At 54.5% G+C, this 19,284-nt stretch overlaps 1 protein-coding gene across 1 annotated transcript; it reads right to left on the reverse strand.

Moving 5' to 3' along the window:
* Nucleotides 1-9,163: 9,163 nt before the first annotated feature.
* DLL4 (delta like canonical Notch ligand 4) lies at nt 9,164-18,288 on the reverse strand. The gene is made up of 11 exons (XM_086321858.1): nt 17,908-18,288; nt 17,534-17,803; nt 16,987-17,044; nt 15,943-16,206; nt 15,484-15,544; nt 15,267-15,397; nt 13,631-13,800; nt 13,228-13,447; nt 11,376-12,078; nt 10,782-10,890; nt 9,164-10,247 (listed from the first exon to the last, which is right to left on the reverse strand). Exons 1-11 carry the CDS (start codon nt 17,971-17,973, stop codon nt 10,242-10,244), a joined length of 2,058 nt encoding a protein of 685 aa, XP_086177984.1. The 5' UTR covers nt 17,974-18,288; the 3' UTR covers nt 9,164-10,241.
* Nucleotides 18,289-19,284: the final 996 nt, after the last annotated feature.

Genomic DNA, 19,284 nt, shown 5'->3' on the forward strand with positions numbered 1-19,284 from the left:
GTTAGTCACTCCCTCCTCTGTTTTCCCAGACCCCTTACCTCAGTTCTGTCCCATCCACTTCATGCTTATAACAGAAACGTGTAATCGAGTGCTTATCTTGAGCTAGGCAGTTTGCTAAGTGATTTTGCTCTGCTGCTTTGTGAGGTAAATATCATTTCACAGATGAGCAGTCTGGAACATAGGAAAGTTAGGTAACCCGCTACAGTGACACAATAGCAAAGTATAGCCTGGAGCCCAAGGCAGGCAGTCCAACCCCAGAGACTTCTTGTTAATGAACTTTTGACACCCTGTCTCCTATGAACTTGAGAGCTCCCAGAGAGCAGACGTCATTTTTGAAGGCCCAGGAGAACCAGCACAGTCCTGGCTCGTGGAAGGTTCTCTGCAAAGGGAGGTAGAAGAACTGAAGCTCTTAGAAAAGTCCAGGGCACCATGGAGTTCAGAGGAGGAGGAATCCTGTGAGACACAGGTTTAACTTTGACCCTCTTAAAATAGTGTGTAAAAGTGTCAGTCACTCAGTCGTGTCTGACTCTTGCGACCCTATGGACTGTAGCCTACTAGGCTGCTTTGTCCGTGGAATTTTCCAGGCAAGAATACTGGAGTGGGTTGCCATTTCAAAATAGGAACCCCCACAAAAGTTGGCCCAGAGGTCTTGACCACCTTCCCAGGAAGTTGTCTCACCTGTTTCTTCCTTGCTTATCCTTGCCAACATCTGTCTCTTTCCCTCCCAGTGGGACACTCCCAGGCAGTAAACTGCCCACCTCATCCAGTTCCTCTCCAGCACTGGCAGCAATAATCCCATCTTTCCTCCTAAAATCCCTTCAGGGTGGGGCTACAGACGTCATACCCACAGAGATGCCAGCTCACAACAGCTGATGAGAGGGTATTGCCTCCACCTTGCAGAGTCGCACATGATGCATTCATGGTGGCTTCCTTCTCTGAATCTTTCCCAAATTAATCCTTCCTTATTGTTCTTCCAAGTGGTCACTTCTAATTTCCTTCTCCTCGTTCCAGTCACTGTAATCAACTCCTGGTGTTAGTGGGCACCATTATCTGAAACGAGGGAAGGCTGTACCTTAGGAGCCTGGGGATTGTGCAAATTTATTATGCTAAATGATGAAGTTGCTTTATGAAGCTGCTGATTCCAGAGGAATGAAAAATCTTCCCATACATGAGCTCTAATACTAGCTTGTCCAGATTTGAGCCTAGTTCCACCATTTACCATCTGGGTGACCACAGGCACTATGGTGGCCTGAAATTAGAAAATGCTTGCTCCTTGGAAGAAAAGTTATGACCAACCTAGACTGCATATTAAAAAGCAGAGACATTACTTTGCCAACAAAGGTCCATCTAGTCAAAGCTATGGTTTTTCCAGTAGTCATATGGATGTGAGAGTTAGACTATAAAGATCTGAGCGCCCAAGAATTGGCCACCTGATGTGAAAAACTGACTCATTTGAAAAGACCCTGATTCTGGGAAAGATTGAAGGTGAGAGAAGGGGACGACAGAGGATGAGATGGTTGGATGGCATCACCAACTCAATGAACATGAGTTTGAGTAAACTCTGGGAGTTGGTGCTGGACAGAGAGGCCTGCCTGGCGTGCTGCAGTCCATGAGGTCTCAAAGAGTCAGACACGACTGAGTGACTGAACTGAATTGATATGTATATCTCACATCTTCTTAAACTAGTTATCTGTTGATCAGCAATTGGGTTGTTTCCATGTCTTGGCTACTGTATATAGTGCTACTATTTACATGGGGGTGCATGTATCCTTTCAAAAGAAAGTTTTTGTTTTTTCCAGTTATATGTCCGGGAATGGGATGGCTGGATCATATGGTAGCTCTATTTTTAGTTTTGTAAGGAACCTCCATATTGTTTTCCATAGTGCCTGCACCAATTTACTTCCCCATCAATACTGTAAAAGTGCTCCTTTTACTCCACACCCTCTCCAGCCTTTATTATTTATAGACTTTTTGATGATGGTCATTCTGACCAGTGTGAGGTGACACCTCATTGTAGTTTTGCTTTGCATTTCTCTAACAATTAGTGATGTTGAGCATCTTCTCGTGTGCTGGTGGGCCATTTGTATATCTTCTTTGGAGAAAGGTCTATTTAGATCTTCTGCCCTTTTATTGATTGAGTTCTCTTTTCATTTTGTTGATGTTTTCCTTTGCTATGCAAACGCTTTTAAGTTTGCTTGCTTGCTGCTGCTGCTGCTGCTGCTGCTAAGTCGCTTCAGTCGTGTCCGACTCTGTGCGACCCCATAGATGGCAGCCCACCAGGCTGCCCCGTCCCTGGGATTCTCCAGGCAAGAACACTGGAGTGGGTTGCCATTTCCTTCTCCAATGCAGGAAAGTGAAACGTGAAAGTGAAGTCGCTCAGTCGTGTCCGACTCTTAGCGACCCCATGGACTGCAGACCACCAGGCTCCTCCATCCATGGGATTTTCTAGGCAAGAGTACTGGAGTGGGGTGCCATCGCCTTTTCCGTTAAGTTTGCTTAGGACCCATTTATTTATGTTTGCTTTTATTTCTTTTAGCCTTGGGAAAATATTCCTGTGATTTATGTCCAGAATGTTTTGCCTATGTTCTTTTCTAGGAGTGTTATGATGTCTTGTTTTAGATTTAAGTCTGTAAACCATTTAGAGGTTATTCTTGTGTATGGTGTGAGGGAGTGTTCTAATTTCCTTGGTTGTTGTTGTCCAGCATTCCCAGCACCACTCACTGAAGAGACTGTCTTTTTTCCATCGTATATTCTTGCCTCTTTTGTCATACGTTAATTTATTGTAGGTATATGGGTTTATTTCTGACCTTTCTTTTCTGTTCCATTGATCTTCATGTCTGTTTTTGTGCCAGTTCTATGCTGTTTTGATTACTGTAGCTTTGTAGTATTTTCTGAAGCTTGGGAGGGTTATGCATCCCACTGTGTTCTTTTTCTTCAGGATTGCTTTAGCAGTTGCTTTGTGGTTCCATATAAATTTTAGGATTATTCATTCTAGTTCTGTGAAAAATATCATGGGTATTTTGATTATGATTGCATTAAATCTGTAGATTGCTTTAAGTAGTATGGTCAGTTTAATAATATTAATTCTTCCAATCCAAGCACATGGGATATCTTTCCATTTCTTTGAACCATCTTTAATTTCCTTTATCGGTGTTTTAAAGTTTTCAGCATTTAGGTCTTTCACCTCCTTGATTAAGTTTATTCCTAGGTATTTCTTTTGGACACAATTTTACACAAGATTTTTGTTTGTTTGTTTGCTTTCTCTTTCTGATATTTCATCGTTAGTGTAAATAAATCCAAGCATGCTATTAACAGAATAGTTTCTCGACCAAAGAGGGAGATTATCTTTGTGTGCTTGGGGGAAGCGGGGTAATGCTTAAATAAATGAATGAAGAAATAAATTAAATAATCCACATTCCACTAGGGGCTATGTCTCCTGCAAACCTGTGAGTGATAAATGTATCCTCAGGCCCTTGGCCCATGTGCTCCAGCCAACTCTCAGGCAGGATGGGAAGGAGGAGCTGAAACCCTTGATACAGTCCACCTCAGAAGACGGAGAGAAGTGGAGAAGACAGCTGCTCTGCTGGTTATACCAACTGAATCCAAAGCCAAGGGCAGCTAGGCCACTTGGTCCCCTGCCCACAAAATCAGGGACTGTCAGGGGTCACTCATGCCCTGGCAGAGGGGTGCATGGGTAAGTGGGAAAACCTGGCTCCCTGCCCATTTCTAGTTGCCAAGGAGCGGGGAAGACACAGCTGATAGGATACCCTGGGAGATTCAGATGTGGGGCTTAGTCCTGGAAGGGGAGGGGCCAGGGCTCCAGCAGAGGACTGAGATGGTGGGGTCTCTCTTCCAATTCCAAGGAAAAAGAAAGGTGTAGTTTGTGGGGGCAGGAAGTGGTTGGCTCAGGGCTGAGGAGAACAACAGTGGGGCCCACTTCAGTGGAGTGACAGAGCTGCAAAGAGGGGAGACTGTAGGGTCAGAGGCAAACATCAGATCCCACAGAAACGCTGGGCTGTGGTGGCACCAGGCTTCAGAAGTGAACCTAGAAAAGCAGCCCTACGCAAAATGGGCCTGACTGTGGGAGCAGACTCTTGAGAGCCAGGGAAGTAAGGCCTTAAATGACAGCAGCTGGGATGACAACCTGAGGGGCCTACTGCAAAGGGGCAGGAGATCCCAGAACATTTTAGTTCTCTTTTATCAGAGAGCTAGAAGAGGAAGCACTGAGGGAAGGGAGTCACTGATGGAAGTGAAACTGAACGTCCTACAGTCGTAGGATAGGCCTCGCCCAGATATCTGCCTCTGTGGGGAAGGGAAAGCAGTCCTAGCACAGGTCAAGGGCACACACCTGTCTGCTAACCGCCAGGGCCTGCTTTGCCTCCAGCATGAGTCAGGAGGCGGCATCACTGGAGACAGACGGTTCGCCCTGCCTGGCAGGGTTTTGGCTCTGCCCTGCAGGGGGTGCCATGACACAGGACAGCCATGGGCCCAGGGCTAAATCCAGACTGCTGGCTATGACTGTAGCTGCAGCTGGCTTTTTTTGGACCCTGCGTCATGGCCTTAGAGGGTCTTTGGGGATGAAGGGAACATGCTGAGCCCACTCTTGGCCAGAATACTAGCAAGTGCAGGGCTAAAAGCCACTTGTGGTAGATCTCCAAGGGGAATGGGACTCTAGAGGACTCGGGGTCCTGCTGTCATTTCCCACAGCCCAGGTCTCTCTTCCGTTACTCCCCACGACAGAGGAGGTTGACCTAGACTAGTGATGCTCCTTAAAGACAGGGACACAAAGAGAAGAAATGGTGGAGGCAACCTGGCATCTCAGCTGCCTCCTTGGTCCAGGGCTACTGCTGGGGACTATCCAACCAGATTCCTAGCTCCTCACTAGCACCTCTCCTCCATCCTGTGGACTGGGATGGTGAAAGCTCCCAAAGTGGTTTGCTGGCATAAATTTAAAAAAGATTAACCTACCTGGGAGAAATATCAATAACCTCAGATATGCAGATGACACCACCCTTATGGCAGAAAGTGAAGAAGAACTAAAGAGCCTCTTGATGAAAGTGAAAGAGGAGAGTGAAAAAGTTGGCTTAAAGCTCAAAATTCAGAAAACTAAGATCATGGCATCTGGTCCCATCACTTCATGGGAAATAGATGGAGAAACAGTGGAAACAGTGTCAGACTTTATTTTGGGGGGCTCCAAAATCACTGCAGATGGTGACTGCAAGCATGAAATTAAAAGACACTTAATCCTTGGAAGGAAAGTTATGACCAACCTAGATAGCATATTAAAAAGCAGAGACATTACTTTGCCAACAAAGTTCCGTCTAGTCAAGGCTATGGTTTTTCCAGTGGTCATGTATGGATATGAGAGTTGGACTGTGAAGAAAGCTGAGCGCCGAAGAATTGATGCTTTTGAACTGTGGTGTTGGAGAAGACTCTTGAGAGTCCCTTGGACTGCAAGGAGATCCAACCAGTCCATCCTAAAGAAGATCAGTCCTGGGTATTCACTGGAAGGACTGATGCTGAAGCTGAAACTCCAGTACTTTGGCCACCTCATGCGAAGAGTTGACTTTGACTCCTTGGAAAAGACCCTGATGCTGGGAGGGATTGGGGGCAGGAGGAGAAGGGGACAACAGAGGATGAGATGGCTGGATGGCATCACCAACTCGATGGACATGAGTTTGGGTAGACTCTGGGAGTTGGTGATGGACAGGGAGGCCTGGCCGTGCTGTGATTCATGGGGTCGCAAAGAGTCGGACACGACTGAGCAACTGAACTGAACTGAACCTACCTGGGGCGGCGGGGGAGGGGGAACAGACTTGTTGCTCACAAATATTTTCATACACTAACTCATTTCAACCTCATAGTAATGTACACAAGGTATTGCCATTCTCTGAGAGGTTAAAGATAATTAACTAGACGCCTAGCTTCCTAGGTACAGATCATGTTTTATCGCCAATGCCTGGCATATAAAAGGTACTCAGTTAGTGTAGAAGGAATGAAGAAATGCATGGATTGTCCCAGGTCACCTGGCAATGACAGGTGGTCCTGGAAGAAGCTTCAGCCTCCCAGCTCAAACCTGGTGTCCTTTCTGGCCGGTCCCCGTTTCCTTCCACTCAAGATGCGGGCAGGGATGGCCCAGAGGGCCGTGAGGTGGGGAGGGCGCTGGCTGAGAAAACAACTCAGAGTTTGGGGATGGGCTCGCTTCTCAGGCACAGCTGAAGCATAGTTAGGGGAAAGCATCGCGCTGAGCTTTCTCCTCTACTCTCTCTGCTTAGGGAGCCGAGGCCTGGAGGGAGCTCTGCGCGACAAAGATGACACGGAACTCGCGTCGGGCTGCCCCCTCCTCCGGCTCCTCCTGGTGACCTCCAGGGCAGAGACGGGCTGACCCCGAGCCTCGCGAAGCGACCGCGGTCCCGGTCCAGGTGCGGCCCTGCGGCCGCTCAGCGCCCCCTGCTGTCGGGCAACGGGGCCCAGGCAGTCCCGCCCGATGGCCCGCCGGCGACACCGGCTTCCCGCGGCCGCGGCCCGGCGCGGGCTCCCCGGCCGGGGGCGGGATTCGGGGCTGCGGGAGGCGGAGCCGAGCGGGCGGGGAGTCTCCGAGAAACTCGCGGCCTTCGGCGGCTTCCCGGCCCGGGAAGTGAGCCGGGGTCGGGAGGCCGCAAACAGGAAGTCGGGCTGTAACAAAGAGCTCGAGGGGGGCGGGGGGCGCGGAGCCGCGGGACCTCCGGGGCGCCCGGGGCGGCAGGTGCGCCCGCGCCGCACCTGCCTCTTCCGCCGCCGCTCGAGGCTCCAGGCCGGCCGGGATCCAGCAGTGCCGTGCGCCCTGGGCGCGAGGGAGGGCACGGCCGCTTGGGGAAGGCCACTGGGACCTCCCAGGCGCATCCTCTCCCCGGGAAGGGACACTCACAGTTCCCTGAGTCAATGAATCACTTCCATCCCTTCCCGGAATGCAGCTGGCCACGTGGGGCGGAGGGCTGGGTCGTCATCCTGCGGACCCGCGGGGAGAGAGTGGCAGGGAGGAGGACCCTTGTGGGTCCTCGTAAGAAGTGGAACAACCGCACAACCTGGGTTCTCTAGTGGCCTCATCTAGCCCGGGACGGGGCGGGGGAAGAGGTGGGGAAGGAGGGCGAGGTAAGAGCCACTCTCCTTTTTTTCTATCCCCTGACCAATCTGGCTCTGAGGCAGGAGAGGGAACCCTAGCTGAACCACCCTTCTTCACAGCCTCTCCCTACCTCACCTCCCAAGGTAATATCCAGGTGGTTACCAGCCAGTAAGCCCTGGAAAAGCCATTGTCCTCGGAACTGGAAGTCACCGTGGGTTAGGCTTTCCTTTAGATGGGTCACTGCCTCCAGGCTAAGGAACTGCTAAGCTCTGAATTCTCTTGTGAAATGCCAGTGCAGATTAAGCATGGGTGTTTTGATAAGCCATGAGGAACACTTCACAGCGAGTCCACAGCTATCATCTGGCTTTGTGTCTGCCAAGCCTGGGGCCTCTCCTGTACACCTGAACACTCCATCAGGAAAAACTTGGGTACCTTACCTATGAGAAGAGGCCAAACCCTCAGGGAGTGACCTGGACATCCCAGAGAAAGAAGGGCTTCCACTGTGGCCTGTTCACATCCTTAGTGCCTGGTGCATGGCAGTAGAGGTGGAACCTGGCACAAGCTACGGGGTGAAGCTGCCCAGACCAAGTGCATGAGGAGACCCTCTCTTCCCCCAGAAAGCGGGCTTGGTATCAGATCGGGTGAGGGGGTTTGACCAGCCAGCTCCCCTCAGGACTCTCTCCTCAGGACTCTTTCCTCAGGACCTGGCAGCCCGTGCAGCCCAGCACAACACGGTGGTGTGGACGTGCAGGCCCGCGGGTGTCCTACCTGTCCCCCACATGGGAGCCTCGTCATCTCGCCTTCGTGTCCCAGCCCAGTTCCCCCCGCCCCCCAGGGCCCGGGAGCTGCTTTCCTGTTTCATTTTGGGCAGGAAGAGTGAGGTCGTGTTGTTCTTCCCCCTGCTGCCGGCTCAGGCTGTGGGAACGGTTCCCTGAATGCTTTCCTGTTTGATACCCTGTGTGTGCGGTGAGGGGAACAGAGAGAAGTGGCAAGGCGTGGAATGTGTGCACTTGGGTGAGTGTGCACGAGCCTCGGTCTCTTGCTCCCTTGTGTTGGGCATAACTACCCAGATTAGGGCTGAGTATGCTGTGTATGTCAGGGAGAAGGAGACAAGGGAAGCACGAAGTGCTGCATGTGCTTGGTCTCCACTGGGAGCATCTGCTGGGTCTATTTTGCTTTACTGGACAGAATGAGAGCTAGGAGCATCTGCTCAGCTTTTTGTCAGTGGCTCATTTTTCATCACTTGCTCTCCAGGGGATATGTTTGTGGCTGTAGCAAGAAGACTGTGGCACCCTAGGGACCATCTTGAGCCTTAGAGGAAGCTAGCCATGAAGTCGAGACTGGAAACTCCATCAAAAAAATAGTGCCTCAGCCAGAGAAACCCGGACTCAGGGAAGCCTCCCTCCTCTTCCTCATCCCCTCTCTACAGTCTTCAGGAAACTCTAGCAGCTCCGGGCAGAACAGGCACAGTGCACCAGCTCTCTTGCCCAGCTGCAAGGAGGACAGACCCAAGGCAAATCCCCTGGCACAAAGACCAGTGCCTGGCCACGGCTTAAAAAAAGAGCAGGGTGCCAGTCCATCTAAAACCCTGCAGCAGCAGGAAGAAGGGCCCAGACATTATCGTGGTTTAGAGACCCCGTGCTCTGACAAGAGACTCCTTTTGAAAAGAGCAAGAGTGGCTGGATTGTCTCCTTCCCCTGAATTCCTGTATCTCCCGGGCTGACTAGGGTGTCCATAAGCCTTTTCAGACTAAGAGAGAAAAGAGGGGTAAAATCAGGTCAGGGGGCATATCCCCCAAGGAATGGTAGGAGCAAGAGGGGGTTGCAGCCAACCTCAAGCCATCGGGTAGAGAAGGCTGGCCCAGGCTGGGGACTAGATGGGTGAAGCCAGGTTCACCAAGGACTAGAAAAAGACGAGGGCCCAGAGCACAGGAGGCCAATCCCAAGTGCATGCACAGGTCCCAGGAGTTCTGCGGGGGATGTGGGGGGAAGCCGGCAGAAATATGAGAAGGGGATTCAGAAGGATTCCCACTCTGTCATCACAAAGACAGGACCCAAGAAGTAATAAACTCCTGTACACATCTGTTCCATATTATAAATACACATTATATACAAAATAATGTTATAAAATGTAGAAAGGTCAGTGCTTCTGATTCTTAAATTATTGAAATACTAGACTCCAAAATAAACTACAAAAAAAAATAAAAACTCATATTATTGATTTCTGAAGATCGGCTTCAAGGGTAGTCCGGGGGCAGTAGTGGGTGTGGGCAGAGCCCAGGCTCGAAGCCGTTGGAATGGGCTTCAAGGAGGGAAGGATCTGGGTGTCCACAGCACCCAGTTTCTCCCTCACCAGAATTTCCATCATCTCTGTCCAGAGCTCCCCAGTTAGGCCTGGTGCCCCTGGCTGGGAAGAGGGGCAGGCCCTCCCCCATCTGCTCACAGGAGCCTGAGACATCCAGGGCCAGAGGCTATGGAAGCCTGGGAAGGCTTACCAATATCCTTACCCAGAGAGCCCAGGCCAGGGAGAGGATGGGGTGGTGTCAGGAGCAAGGCCCACATGCAGTCGTTGGAAGCATGGGGCAGAAAGCGCTCCTCCTCTCCGCTCCGGGAGCTCACCTCACCTGCAGGGACACTCCTGCCAAGAGCTGCACCAGGTGGCTTCCTGGCTGGCGGATGGCCCTGCCCTTACTGGCCTCCTCTCTCCTCTCTGATTTGGACCCAGATGTCGCCATGGAGCCCGGGCCAAGGCACTTTTGGAAACACAGATGCCAGTGGAAGCCAGAGCAGCTCCAGGCCCCATGGGACCACTGCCCCTCCCTCTGGAAAATAGGCTGGAGCCCCAAGGAGCCCTCTGAAGGCCGCTGCCGGCAGGGTGGGTCCAAGTGGCACCTCTCCTCTCCTCTGTTCCCCTGGCTGGTGCGGCTGCCAATCTGATGCCAGACAGACACCCAAAGATGTGGAAGGGTAATGCATCTCTTGGCAGGTTCACAGTCTGTCCAGTTCATGCCATTCCCTCTTCCTCCTGAGAGCAGCACGTTGCATATTAAAAATGTCCCATCCAGGATGCAATGTAAACAATGCAGAAGGAAGGTCCAGCTGCTGGGGTGGAGCTGGGATGTCCTGGGGAGGCTCCTGCCTTATACCTGGGTGGCATGTGGAAAGGGAAAAAGTGGGTTACCCTGGGGTACCAGCACTCCCTCCACGGCTGCCCTGGGCCTCCCTGGGAGAAGCCAGTGAGGCAGGTGGTATGAAGAGGAAGTGGGGCAGCCCTCCTGGTCTTCCGGCCCAACACATACCCATGCCTGGAAGTCTGTGCCCATGAGGGGGCCAGTGAAGGAAGCCAGTGAGTAGGGGCAGGAGGGGCCCAAGGCAACCACCCTCACCCACCAGCAGCTGGGAAGCAGCTCCCGGGAGCTGGCCAGGTGCCACGGCCGCCCAGCCCAGCACTAACACAGCAGGAAGAGACCGGGCTGGTTCACCACTGCGGCTCCTGTTTCACACCCTCTGTGGCAACGAGGCCAGCAGAGATCCAAGAGCCACTGAACCAGGCCTGCCAAGGAGGGGTTCCGACCCACCCTTCAGGAGCGGCCGCTGGGGTCAAGAGTAACCGGGCCACTTTCTCATTCCCTAAAGGTAGGAGGGCACATGCGAGACGGGAAGGCGGGCCCATCACTCACCTCTGTGGCAATGACACATTCATTCCTCTCTTCTGATATCAAACACACAGACTGGTACATGGAGTCCCTGGGGGAGCATATGGCTGATATCCGACACTCTGGCTTTTCACTGAGGGAACACAAGACAGGCTGGTGAGGGAGAGATGAGCAGAGGGCTGGAGGAGGTGGGGCGCTAAGCTGGACCCTGGAGAGCCAAAGGGAACTGGCCAAGGTGGCTCCGGGAGAAGACACAGGGATTAGGGATACTCAGTGCTAGCCTGGTAGGCAGTTGGGAACAGGCCTTGAGAGAGCCACAGAGGGTCTCAGGCCTGGAAAAGGCCAGTTTGCCACTGGAGGCAAGCCATGCTGGGGGAAAATTGGAGTCACAAGTGACATAGTGTGGATATTTGAATGAATGAATGAGTGAATGGGAAGGAGGGATAAAAAGAGCCTGGAAGAAATCTTATTGGATTTGTAGCCTGTCAGCGGTAAGAGCCCCTATTTGCTTAAAAGCAGTCAAGGGCCTGGGGCCAGCCTCCCACCTGTCCTGGGAGAGCCCAGGCAGGACCATAGGTGTGACCCTGGGAAGCCCCTGGGCCTCCAGGTGCTGCTTACCTGTGTATCCGCAGTGGCGCCTTCTCCCCTAAGCTCTTATCACTGTGGGAATACTTCCCGGGCAGGATCCCCCGCCCCAGGAGCCCTGGGGCCAGATTATAGTCCAATGTGTGGTTCTGCTGTTTGCCACAGTTGGACTTGTCCAGGCCACAGTCTACTTCCAGCTCCTTCTTCTGGTTTGTGTTCTTGAGCTGGGCAGTGGGGATCAGGTTGTCCTTTTGGAAGTCCGACAAATTGTTCATGGCCTCCCTGCTGCCGCCGTCGGGCCGCCTGAGCCGCAGCTGCCGTACCGCCACTGCCACCATGCACAGTAACACGAGCACCACCACCAGCCCCACGCCCAGGGACACGGCCACCCAGGGGAAGGTGGGGGGCATGCTCATGCGAAACTCGCAGCGGCTGCCCACGAAGCCATAGGGGCAGTTGCAGACGAAGTTGTCAGGAGGGAGGCCAGGGTAGCACGTGGCCCCATTGAAGCAGGGTCCCGAGGCACAGGCTTCGCCAGGCATCCGCACCTCGCAGCGCCGGCCAGAGAAGCCAGCTGGACAGGTGCACACAAACCCATTCTCCAGGTCGTGGCACGTGCCACCATGGACACAAGGGCTGCGGGCACAGTCGCTGATGTTGATCTCACAGTGGGCGCCAGTGAATCCAGGACGGCAGCGGCACACGCGGTTCGGACCTCGGTTCAGGCACTGGCCCCCTGTGGGGTACACACAGGCCACAAGTCAGCCATCTCCAGGGAACGCTCCCTGGAGCAGAGGGTGCCCCATCCCGGGAACCAGCTCCGAGCTCAGGTCCTCCTGCCTCCAGAACACAACCAGCATGTACAGATCCCACTACAGAGTTCTTTGCATGAAGAGTCAGGAGACCCTGAGTTAAGGATGACCCTGGTCCTCTATGCCTCAGTGGGCTCATGTAGAAAAACCACTGGCTGCTTACAGAGCTTTACAGTAGAATCAAGCAGATATGCTTGGGTTTGAATCTCAGCTGTCTCTCTCTAACTAAGGATCTGGCACCTGCTGCTTTATTTTATTTCTAAGCCTCAGTTTCCTCATATGTTAAATTGGAGAAGAATGCTATAGGCTGTCTTTTGAAGGTCAGGTAAAATAATGCATGAAGACATGAGCCCGTGCCTGGTGTATAGTAAACGCTCAAATAAATTATTGTTTCACTTAAGCATCACAACCACATGAAAGAGGACAGGTAGTACATTTTCCCACTTGGTGATGAAGAAACTATGGCTCCGGGGAGTTAACTAGTGACTAGCCAGAGAACAGATTCCATCTCAGCCCTTCTGGTCCCTCTCCAGCCTTCTCCCCGGCACAGCTGTCTGTCTGTCTCCCAGATGGTCACCAGTGGAGCAAGGAGACAAAGACCAAAGACAACATACGTGGTGTCCCCCAAAATGCTGAACATTCCAGACACCTTAAGGTTCCGGGTTCCCCATAGCCATGGGGCAAGGTGAGGCCTCCATGAGCCGGGCCCTCACCTGCTAGCCACCTTCAAAGAGGGACATGAGGCCTTCAAAGTCCCTTTCTCTAGCCAGGACTTCTTGGGGAGGGTCAGAGGCCACCCTAGCCAGATCAGGACATGAGAATAGGAATGGAAGCCAGGCAGTGTGCATATTACTTCCTCTCCAATGGCCTGCACCCACTGCTAACCTGCTCTTCTTCCAAAGCCACCCAGATAATCAAACAAGCTCTTCAGCATCCAGAGCAGATGCAGATCCATCTCAGCCTGCCCAGAGTGACACACAAGGCCTCTCTCCTCCTCTTGTGACCCTCCCTCACCAGAAAGTTCTCTGGGCCCCAGGGCCAATCCAGCATGTTAGCAAGGCAACAGGACGCACCATTGGCACATGGGTTGCTGGTACACCTGTCCACTTTCTTCTCACAGTTGGAGCCAGTGAAGTTGGGGGGGCATTCACAGGCGTAGCTGGTCCCCTGGTTGCGCTCCCGACAGGAGCCACCATTGAAGCAGGGGGAGTCAGCACAACTCAAGGTGCTGTGTTCGCAGTGCAGGCCATAGTAGCCCGGGGGACACAGGCAGTGGTAGCCATCCTCCTGGTCCTGGAATGAGAGCATAAAGGGGCCAAAGTCAAACCATGGGGAGCAGGGATTCATGGCTGGGACCTAGCTCCCACCTGCCCATAGTGCCTGCCCATGGCTGCACATTCACTGGCCACCTGGGGTGGGGATGCCCGGGTACCACCTGGCCAGAGCTCTGCCTTTCTGGGCTGGCCTAGGCCTCACCTTACAGCTGCCTCCGTTGCGACAGGGGTTGCTATCACACTCGCTGAGCTCCAGCTCGCAGTCTACGCCAGTGTAGCCTGGGCGACAGGTGCAGGTATAGCTCCGCTGCCCACTGTTGGAGCATGTTGCCCCATTCTTGCACGGGGAATGGTGCGTGCAGTAGTTGAGATCTGTGGAGACAGGAACCAACTGAGCAGAGCCAAAAAATGGTCTCCACTTCCAGGCTCCATGGAGTGCAAGTTCACTGTCCATGGTCAGACCTGGCGCTTCAACCCAAAGTCTTCCAGGTCCAAATACCCTTCTTCTTCCCCCAGTGAAATTATGTATATCGAAGTACCTAGAACCACATCTGAGGAGTGCAATCAATCAAAGTTGAAAAAACACAGTTGGACACCTGCCTGAAGGTAAGCTCACAAACACATAAAGGTAAGGAAGAGAAGGCGACAGCAAGGCCACATACTGAGGAGGAAGTCAGAAAAGGCTTCACGGGGGAGGGGCAGCTGAGGTAAGCCTGGAAGGGGGATGCAATTTTAACAGGTGGGAAGAGTAGTGGGAAGGCTAGAGCCATCATAGGTGGTTACCAGGCATTTTTTAAAAGCGGAATGTGTTACGGGGGTATTTTGAAATATAAGTCTTTGTTTTCTTATTCAGGGAGGACAGAGAGGGAGAACCAGACAGAGCAAATACAGGGACTGTAAGGGCTATGTTTGAATAAGACGAGTATATGACTGTGTCACCTGGGAGCAAATGTGGGGCGAGGAAAGAGACATGGCAGGAACCAGGTGTGTGTGTGTGTGTGTTTGAGGGGCGTGGAGGGGGGACAAAGTGACACACAAACACACGCACAAAGAATACAGGGGCTGAATTCCAAGCCCCTTGTTGCCAGCAAGTCAGGGCCCAGGCAAGTTCCTTCTATCCTGGCAAGCGTCCTGCCCACCCTACCCAGGCCTGTGCTGGTGTCTCCATGGCAGCAGCCACCCCATTTGACCCTGAAAATGGGAGGAACGCGCTGCAGCTGGCTATGAGGATGAAGGAGAAAAGGCTCCCTCCCCCACCACTGAGGCTGGCAGACCCCCATACAGCCAGAAGAGTGACCGGCCCCCCAAACACCAGGAAGACTGTGGGCTCAGGCAGCTGCCTGGCAAGTGCTACTGGGGAGAACAAGGGAGGCTGTTTCTGCCTCACCAAGAAGGCGGTTAGATGTCACTCCGCCCAGAGGTCCCCCGCACCCACAGCCTCGGGGCAGCCCGTGGGCACACCCCACCAGACAGCTGTTTAGGGGAGAGCTGCTCAAACAGCCCTGGCAGGTAAGCAAACACTTAGGGGGTTAATAGGTAACTACAAGGTCGAAAGAGGAACTGAGCCTGGCACCCCTCTCTCTGACCTTGTTGGAATTTATGAGGCCACCTTCAGGCTGCCAACTTGTCACCCTCCTGGCTCCTCCAGCCACCCTCTTTCCCTAGCACCTGAGGAAGAAGGACCCACCAGCTCACGTTAAGCCAGTTGTTAAGATCCTTCCAAGTCCCAAGCTCCTTGAAGGATAATGGGAAAGTTTATCAGTCATCAAGTAGGAAAGGTCCAGGTGACAGCTCTGGTTTCCACCCCCAGCCCATCCCTTCTCTCTGCCCTGACTCACCTTGGTCACAGAACAGGCCTCCCCAGCCCTCATCACAAGTGCATTGCCAGGGGGTGCTGCAGGTGCCATGGCGACAGCCATTGTGGGGGATGCATTCGTTGCACAGGCGGCCCTGCCAACCCGGGCGGCAGCTGTAGAACAAAAGACAAGCTGGGGGTGAGGTGAAGGCCTGGCCAGGGGACGGCTCCCCCCTCACAGCTTCCGGTCCCCTACTCACATGCACTCTGCAGGCTTGCTGCAGTAGCCATTCTGTTCATGACAGCCAGAAAGACAGATAGCTGAGGGAAGAAAACAGGGCTGGGTGAGGGCGGGATGCCAATGACTCTGAAGTCCTATTCTTCCTCTCCTGCCCTGGGGGTGCCCCCAGCTCTCCTGGGCTTACTTCCCACTCCTGGCCTCCCAAGGGAGCCATGGATGACTTAAAGAGAAATAATGGCACAGGGAAGGAGAATCCAGTGCAATAACGGGGTGTTTGTGGACTTAGCATGATGGGGAGGAACGCTAAGAAGAGAGAGGGCAGAGTCCAAGCCCGTCCTAAGCATCCCCAGCTGTTCCTGAGGCCCAGTTAGTGGACAGCCCAGACCGCTCTCCAAGGGAGGCAGACTGCAGATGACAAGATGTCACTGTGCTTGTTCCGGGGACCCCCCTCCAGGCAGGTGGGAGCTTGGCTGCTTACGCTGTTCGCAGTACTCCCCCGTCCAGCCGGGCAGGCAAGACAGGCTGCCATCTGGCTGACACACGTAGTGGCCGAAGTGGTCATTGCGCTTCTTGCATAGACGCGAGCAGCTGTCCCCATAGTAGTTGTCACTGCAGATGACCCGGTAAGAGTAGCGCAGCCTTGTGAGAGGGCTGGTCTGCTCATCCAGTAACCAGTTCTGGCCCACAGCTAGGGAGCCCTGGATGGCGATCTTGCTGATGAGCGCGTCTGGTGGCAAGGCCTCTGAAGGGGCAGAGGGCCGGGTCAAGGAAGGGCAGCCAGTCCCCAGTAGTGCCAGCAACTGCTGGATCAAACCAGTTGTCCAGATGACCCCCACCTGCCAGCAAGCACGGGCCACAGGAACCCAAGCGTCCCACTGCTTAGCTGCTCTGTATGTGCATGTGCAGAGAGCCTGATACCATTCAAAAAGGGGACAATAGAAGGATGTTAAGATATCCCAGTGTTCTGGAGGCAGATAGGCAGGGGAAAGAGGAAAAGAGGTCAAAATGAGGGGATAAAAGAAAAAAAAAAAGAAAAGTTCTCCAGGCCTTTGAGGACCCTGGGAGCAAAGGGTCCTCTGGTGCCCATTCAGGGGTTCTGCCCTTAAAGATGGGTAATGCTTTTCTTTTTCCTTTTCAAAGTGAGAATTGTTGTGCTGCTGAAATATCCTTTTCCTCTGTGTCAGAACAACATCCCAAAGCCATTATTCCCTTTCCAAAGGAGCGGAATTCGCGAAAGGTGTAAAATACAGGAAGGGGCCCGTCAGCGGCGCTGGCAGCTTCGGCCTTTCTCACCGCCGTGCTCCCCGCGTTCCCACGCCAAAAATAACCCGCAGGAAACGCAATTGTGCTCAGAGTCCAAGCAGCGGGCGGAATCCGAGCGTCCAGCGCGGGGCGCAGCTCCCAGCCTAGCTGAGCGTCCTGCCCCCCACCCCCCACCCTGCACTTCCCCCGCCTATTACAGATTAACTCTTTCGGCGCTGCGCCGTGTCGCCCCCCTGTGGCCGCGAAGCGAGCTACTCACCTGGCCGCAGGTCATCTCCTGGTGCGTGCCAAGCTTCAATAATGAGTGAGAAGGTACCCTGGGAACAGAAAGGAGGGGGCGGGGGAAGACAGAGAGATGGCGAGATGAACAGGGGATGGTGGGGGTGCCTTTCGGCAGCCGGTTTAATTAATCTAATTGCAGGATACAGTTACAGCACCCGGGTCAACATAACGGGTCTGTGCTCAGAAGCGCGCGCGAGCAGGGAAGGCGAGAGAATCCCGGGTAGGAGGAGAGTTGAAGAAGGGGTAATGTACGGGGGAGTCTTTCGGAGGTGACGAATAGCCGGGGTAGCAGGTGATGAAAATTGTATCCCAAGGTCTAGGAAAAGATGGGACGTAGAACTGGGAAAAGAGAGACTGGTGAGAGCCTACAGGAGGGTGAGGTCCCAGGAAAGAGTCGGAAAGAAGGGTCAGAAAAGAGTGCCCCCCCTTTTTTTGGAGGGAGTGAGGAAATCTAGAGAGAGGGTTTGTTCCCAGGAGAGCCCCCTTCTCTCGTGATCTCCCAGTGCGCCCAACGCTGTACTCACCGGCCAGGTGAAATTGAAGGGTAGTTGGAGAGGGTTGCGTCCCCCGCCGCTACTGTTGTCTCCGACGGCGAAGGAGTTGGTGCCCAGCACAGGCGTGGAGACGCTGCCGAAGGTGCAGGGCCCGGGAGAGACGACCGCCTGGAAGTGCTTAAGGCAGACGCGGAAGAAGGTTCGGCAGCCGGGTTCGCACGGCCGCCCGCTAGCTAGTACGCCGCGCTCGTTGGCAAACTCCTGCAGCTGCAACTGGAAGACTCCGGAGCCGGCCGCGGGCTATTGCACAGGGACCAAGAGAAAGAAGAAGGGGAGCGGTCAGCTCGGTGGACGCCCGGGGCTCAGGCCCCGGGCGCGGTGGGAGGGAGTGGTGGGGATGTTACCTGCTGCCAAAGTGCCACCAGCAGCAGTAGCGCCCAGCCCGAGGCGCGACGGGACGCGACTGCCATCCCCTGGGGCGTCGCTCTCTCCACCCGCGGGCTAGGAAGCTTTCCCGCGCGTCCCACCGCCGGAGGGGTCCCTGAAAAGCCAGGCTCCGCTCGGGGCTTTCCTTCCGCCTCTCCTTCGCGCTAACTGCGCTCCAACTGCCGCGGTAGGTAATCCAGGTGAGGGCGGCTGGGTGGCAGCCGCTCTGAGGACGTGTCCTCGGGTTAATCCTGGTGCTGTAAGCAGGCTAGTGTCCGGCTACGCGGCACTGAGGCGGCTTGAGCTGCGGCTCTTGGCCTTGCGTTCACTGACCGCGCTCAGCGCCGCTACTGAAACCTGCGCTCTCCCGAGCTTTCCTTATATATATTGGCTCCTCTCTTCACCCGCCTGTCACTCAGACTCGTGGTCACTCTCCCCTCCCCTCCGGCCTCTAGCTGCTACAGTCCCAGCGCCGCCCGGAGGGGCCTCCGCCCCCGCCTTCCCCCCTCCCCGCCAGCCAGTCAGGCACAGGTCTCCGCCCCTCTGGGCCGCTCTCACTCAGCTCCTGGGTCCCCCAGCTCAGAGCGTGCCGAGGTGACCAGTTCTCCGCAATTGCGGGGTTACAGGAGGAGACATCGGCCTCGGGAGGACTAGGGGGAGCACCAGCGGGAATGGGGCGAAAGATGAGCTAGTGGTTCCCGGATGGTAGAGGGGGCGGAGACACTGGGGAGTCCCCGTGGGCGGAGTGTCCACGGCCGGCGTTAGTTACCTGCAGCCCTCGAGCAGGTAAAGGGAACTTAAGCTCAGAAAGCGAAACCAGCGCTGAAGGACTCGGATCTCCTTTACCCTCCCGGAGCTTCGGGAGCCCTGACGTCGTCGGCCCCCAACCTGTGAGCGTCCATCTGCCCCGCACCCTACCACCCTACCACCACCCTGCGCAGCAGGGAAGCCAGCGGACGCATTAACATCTCTATGGCCAGTGCAGACTAGGCGAGGGGCCAAGTGTCCAAGGCTCGGGGGCTCGGTTCCTCCACCTGATGGGCATCTCCCTCCCCAGTTGCAGGGGGCGTGTCCAGCGCGTGCCTCCTCCCTTCTGCTTCCCGCCTGGGTTCGGCGCGTGCCAGTCCCAAGACGCGTGGTCCCCGTGCTGGGGGTAAGGGGGCGTGGTCCCCAACATAGAAGAAGGGGGGCGCGTCCTCAGCTGTATGGTAATAAGGGTCTGGTTCCGCCTTCAGCGCCTCTTCTCACCTGGGTTTAGCTTCAGCTCCAGCGCCTACCTTCTCCCCCCACCCCAACAGCCTCAAGCCCTGGCCCCCGCGTCCTGTCGCTCCGTTGGGGCAAGGAGGAACTCTCCT

The sequence above is a fragment of the Bos grunniens genome, chromosome 10 (genome assembly GCF_055505025.1).
Source record: "Bos grunniens cultivar Pamir isolate PY7600 chromosome 10, Bosgru_T2T1.0, whole genome shotgun sequence".
In the NCBI taxonomy this organism is placed as follows: domain Eukaryota; kingdom Metazoa; phylum Chordata; class Mammalia; order Artiodactyla; family Bovidae; genus Bos; species Bos grunniens.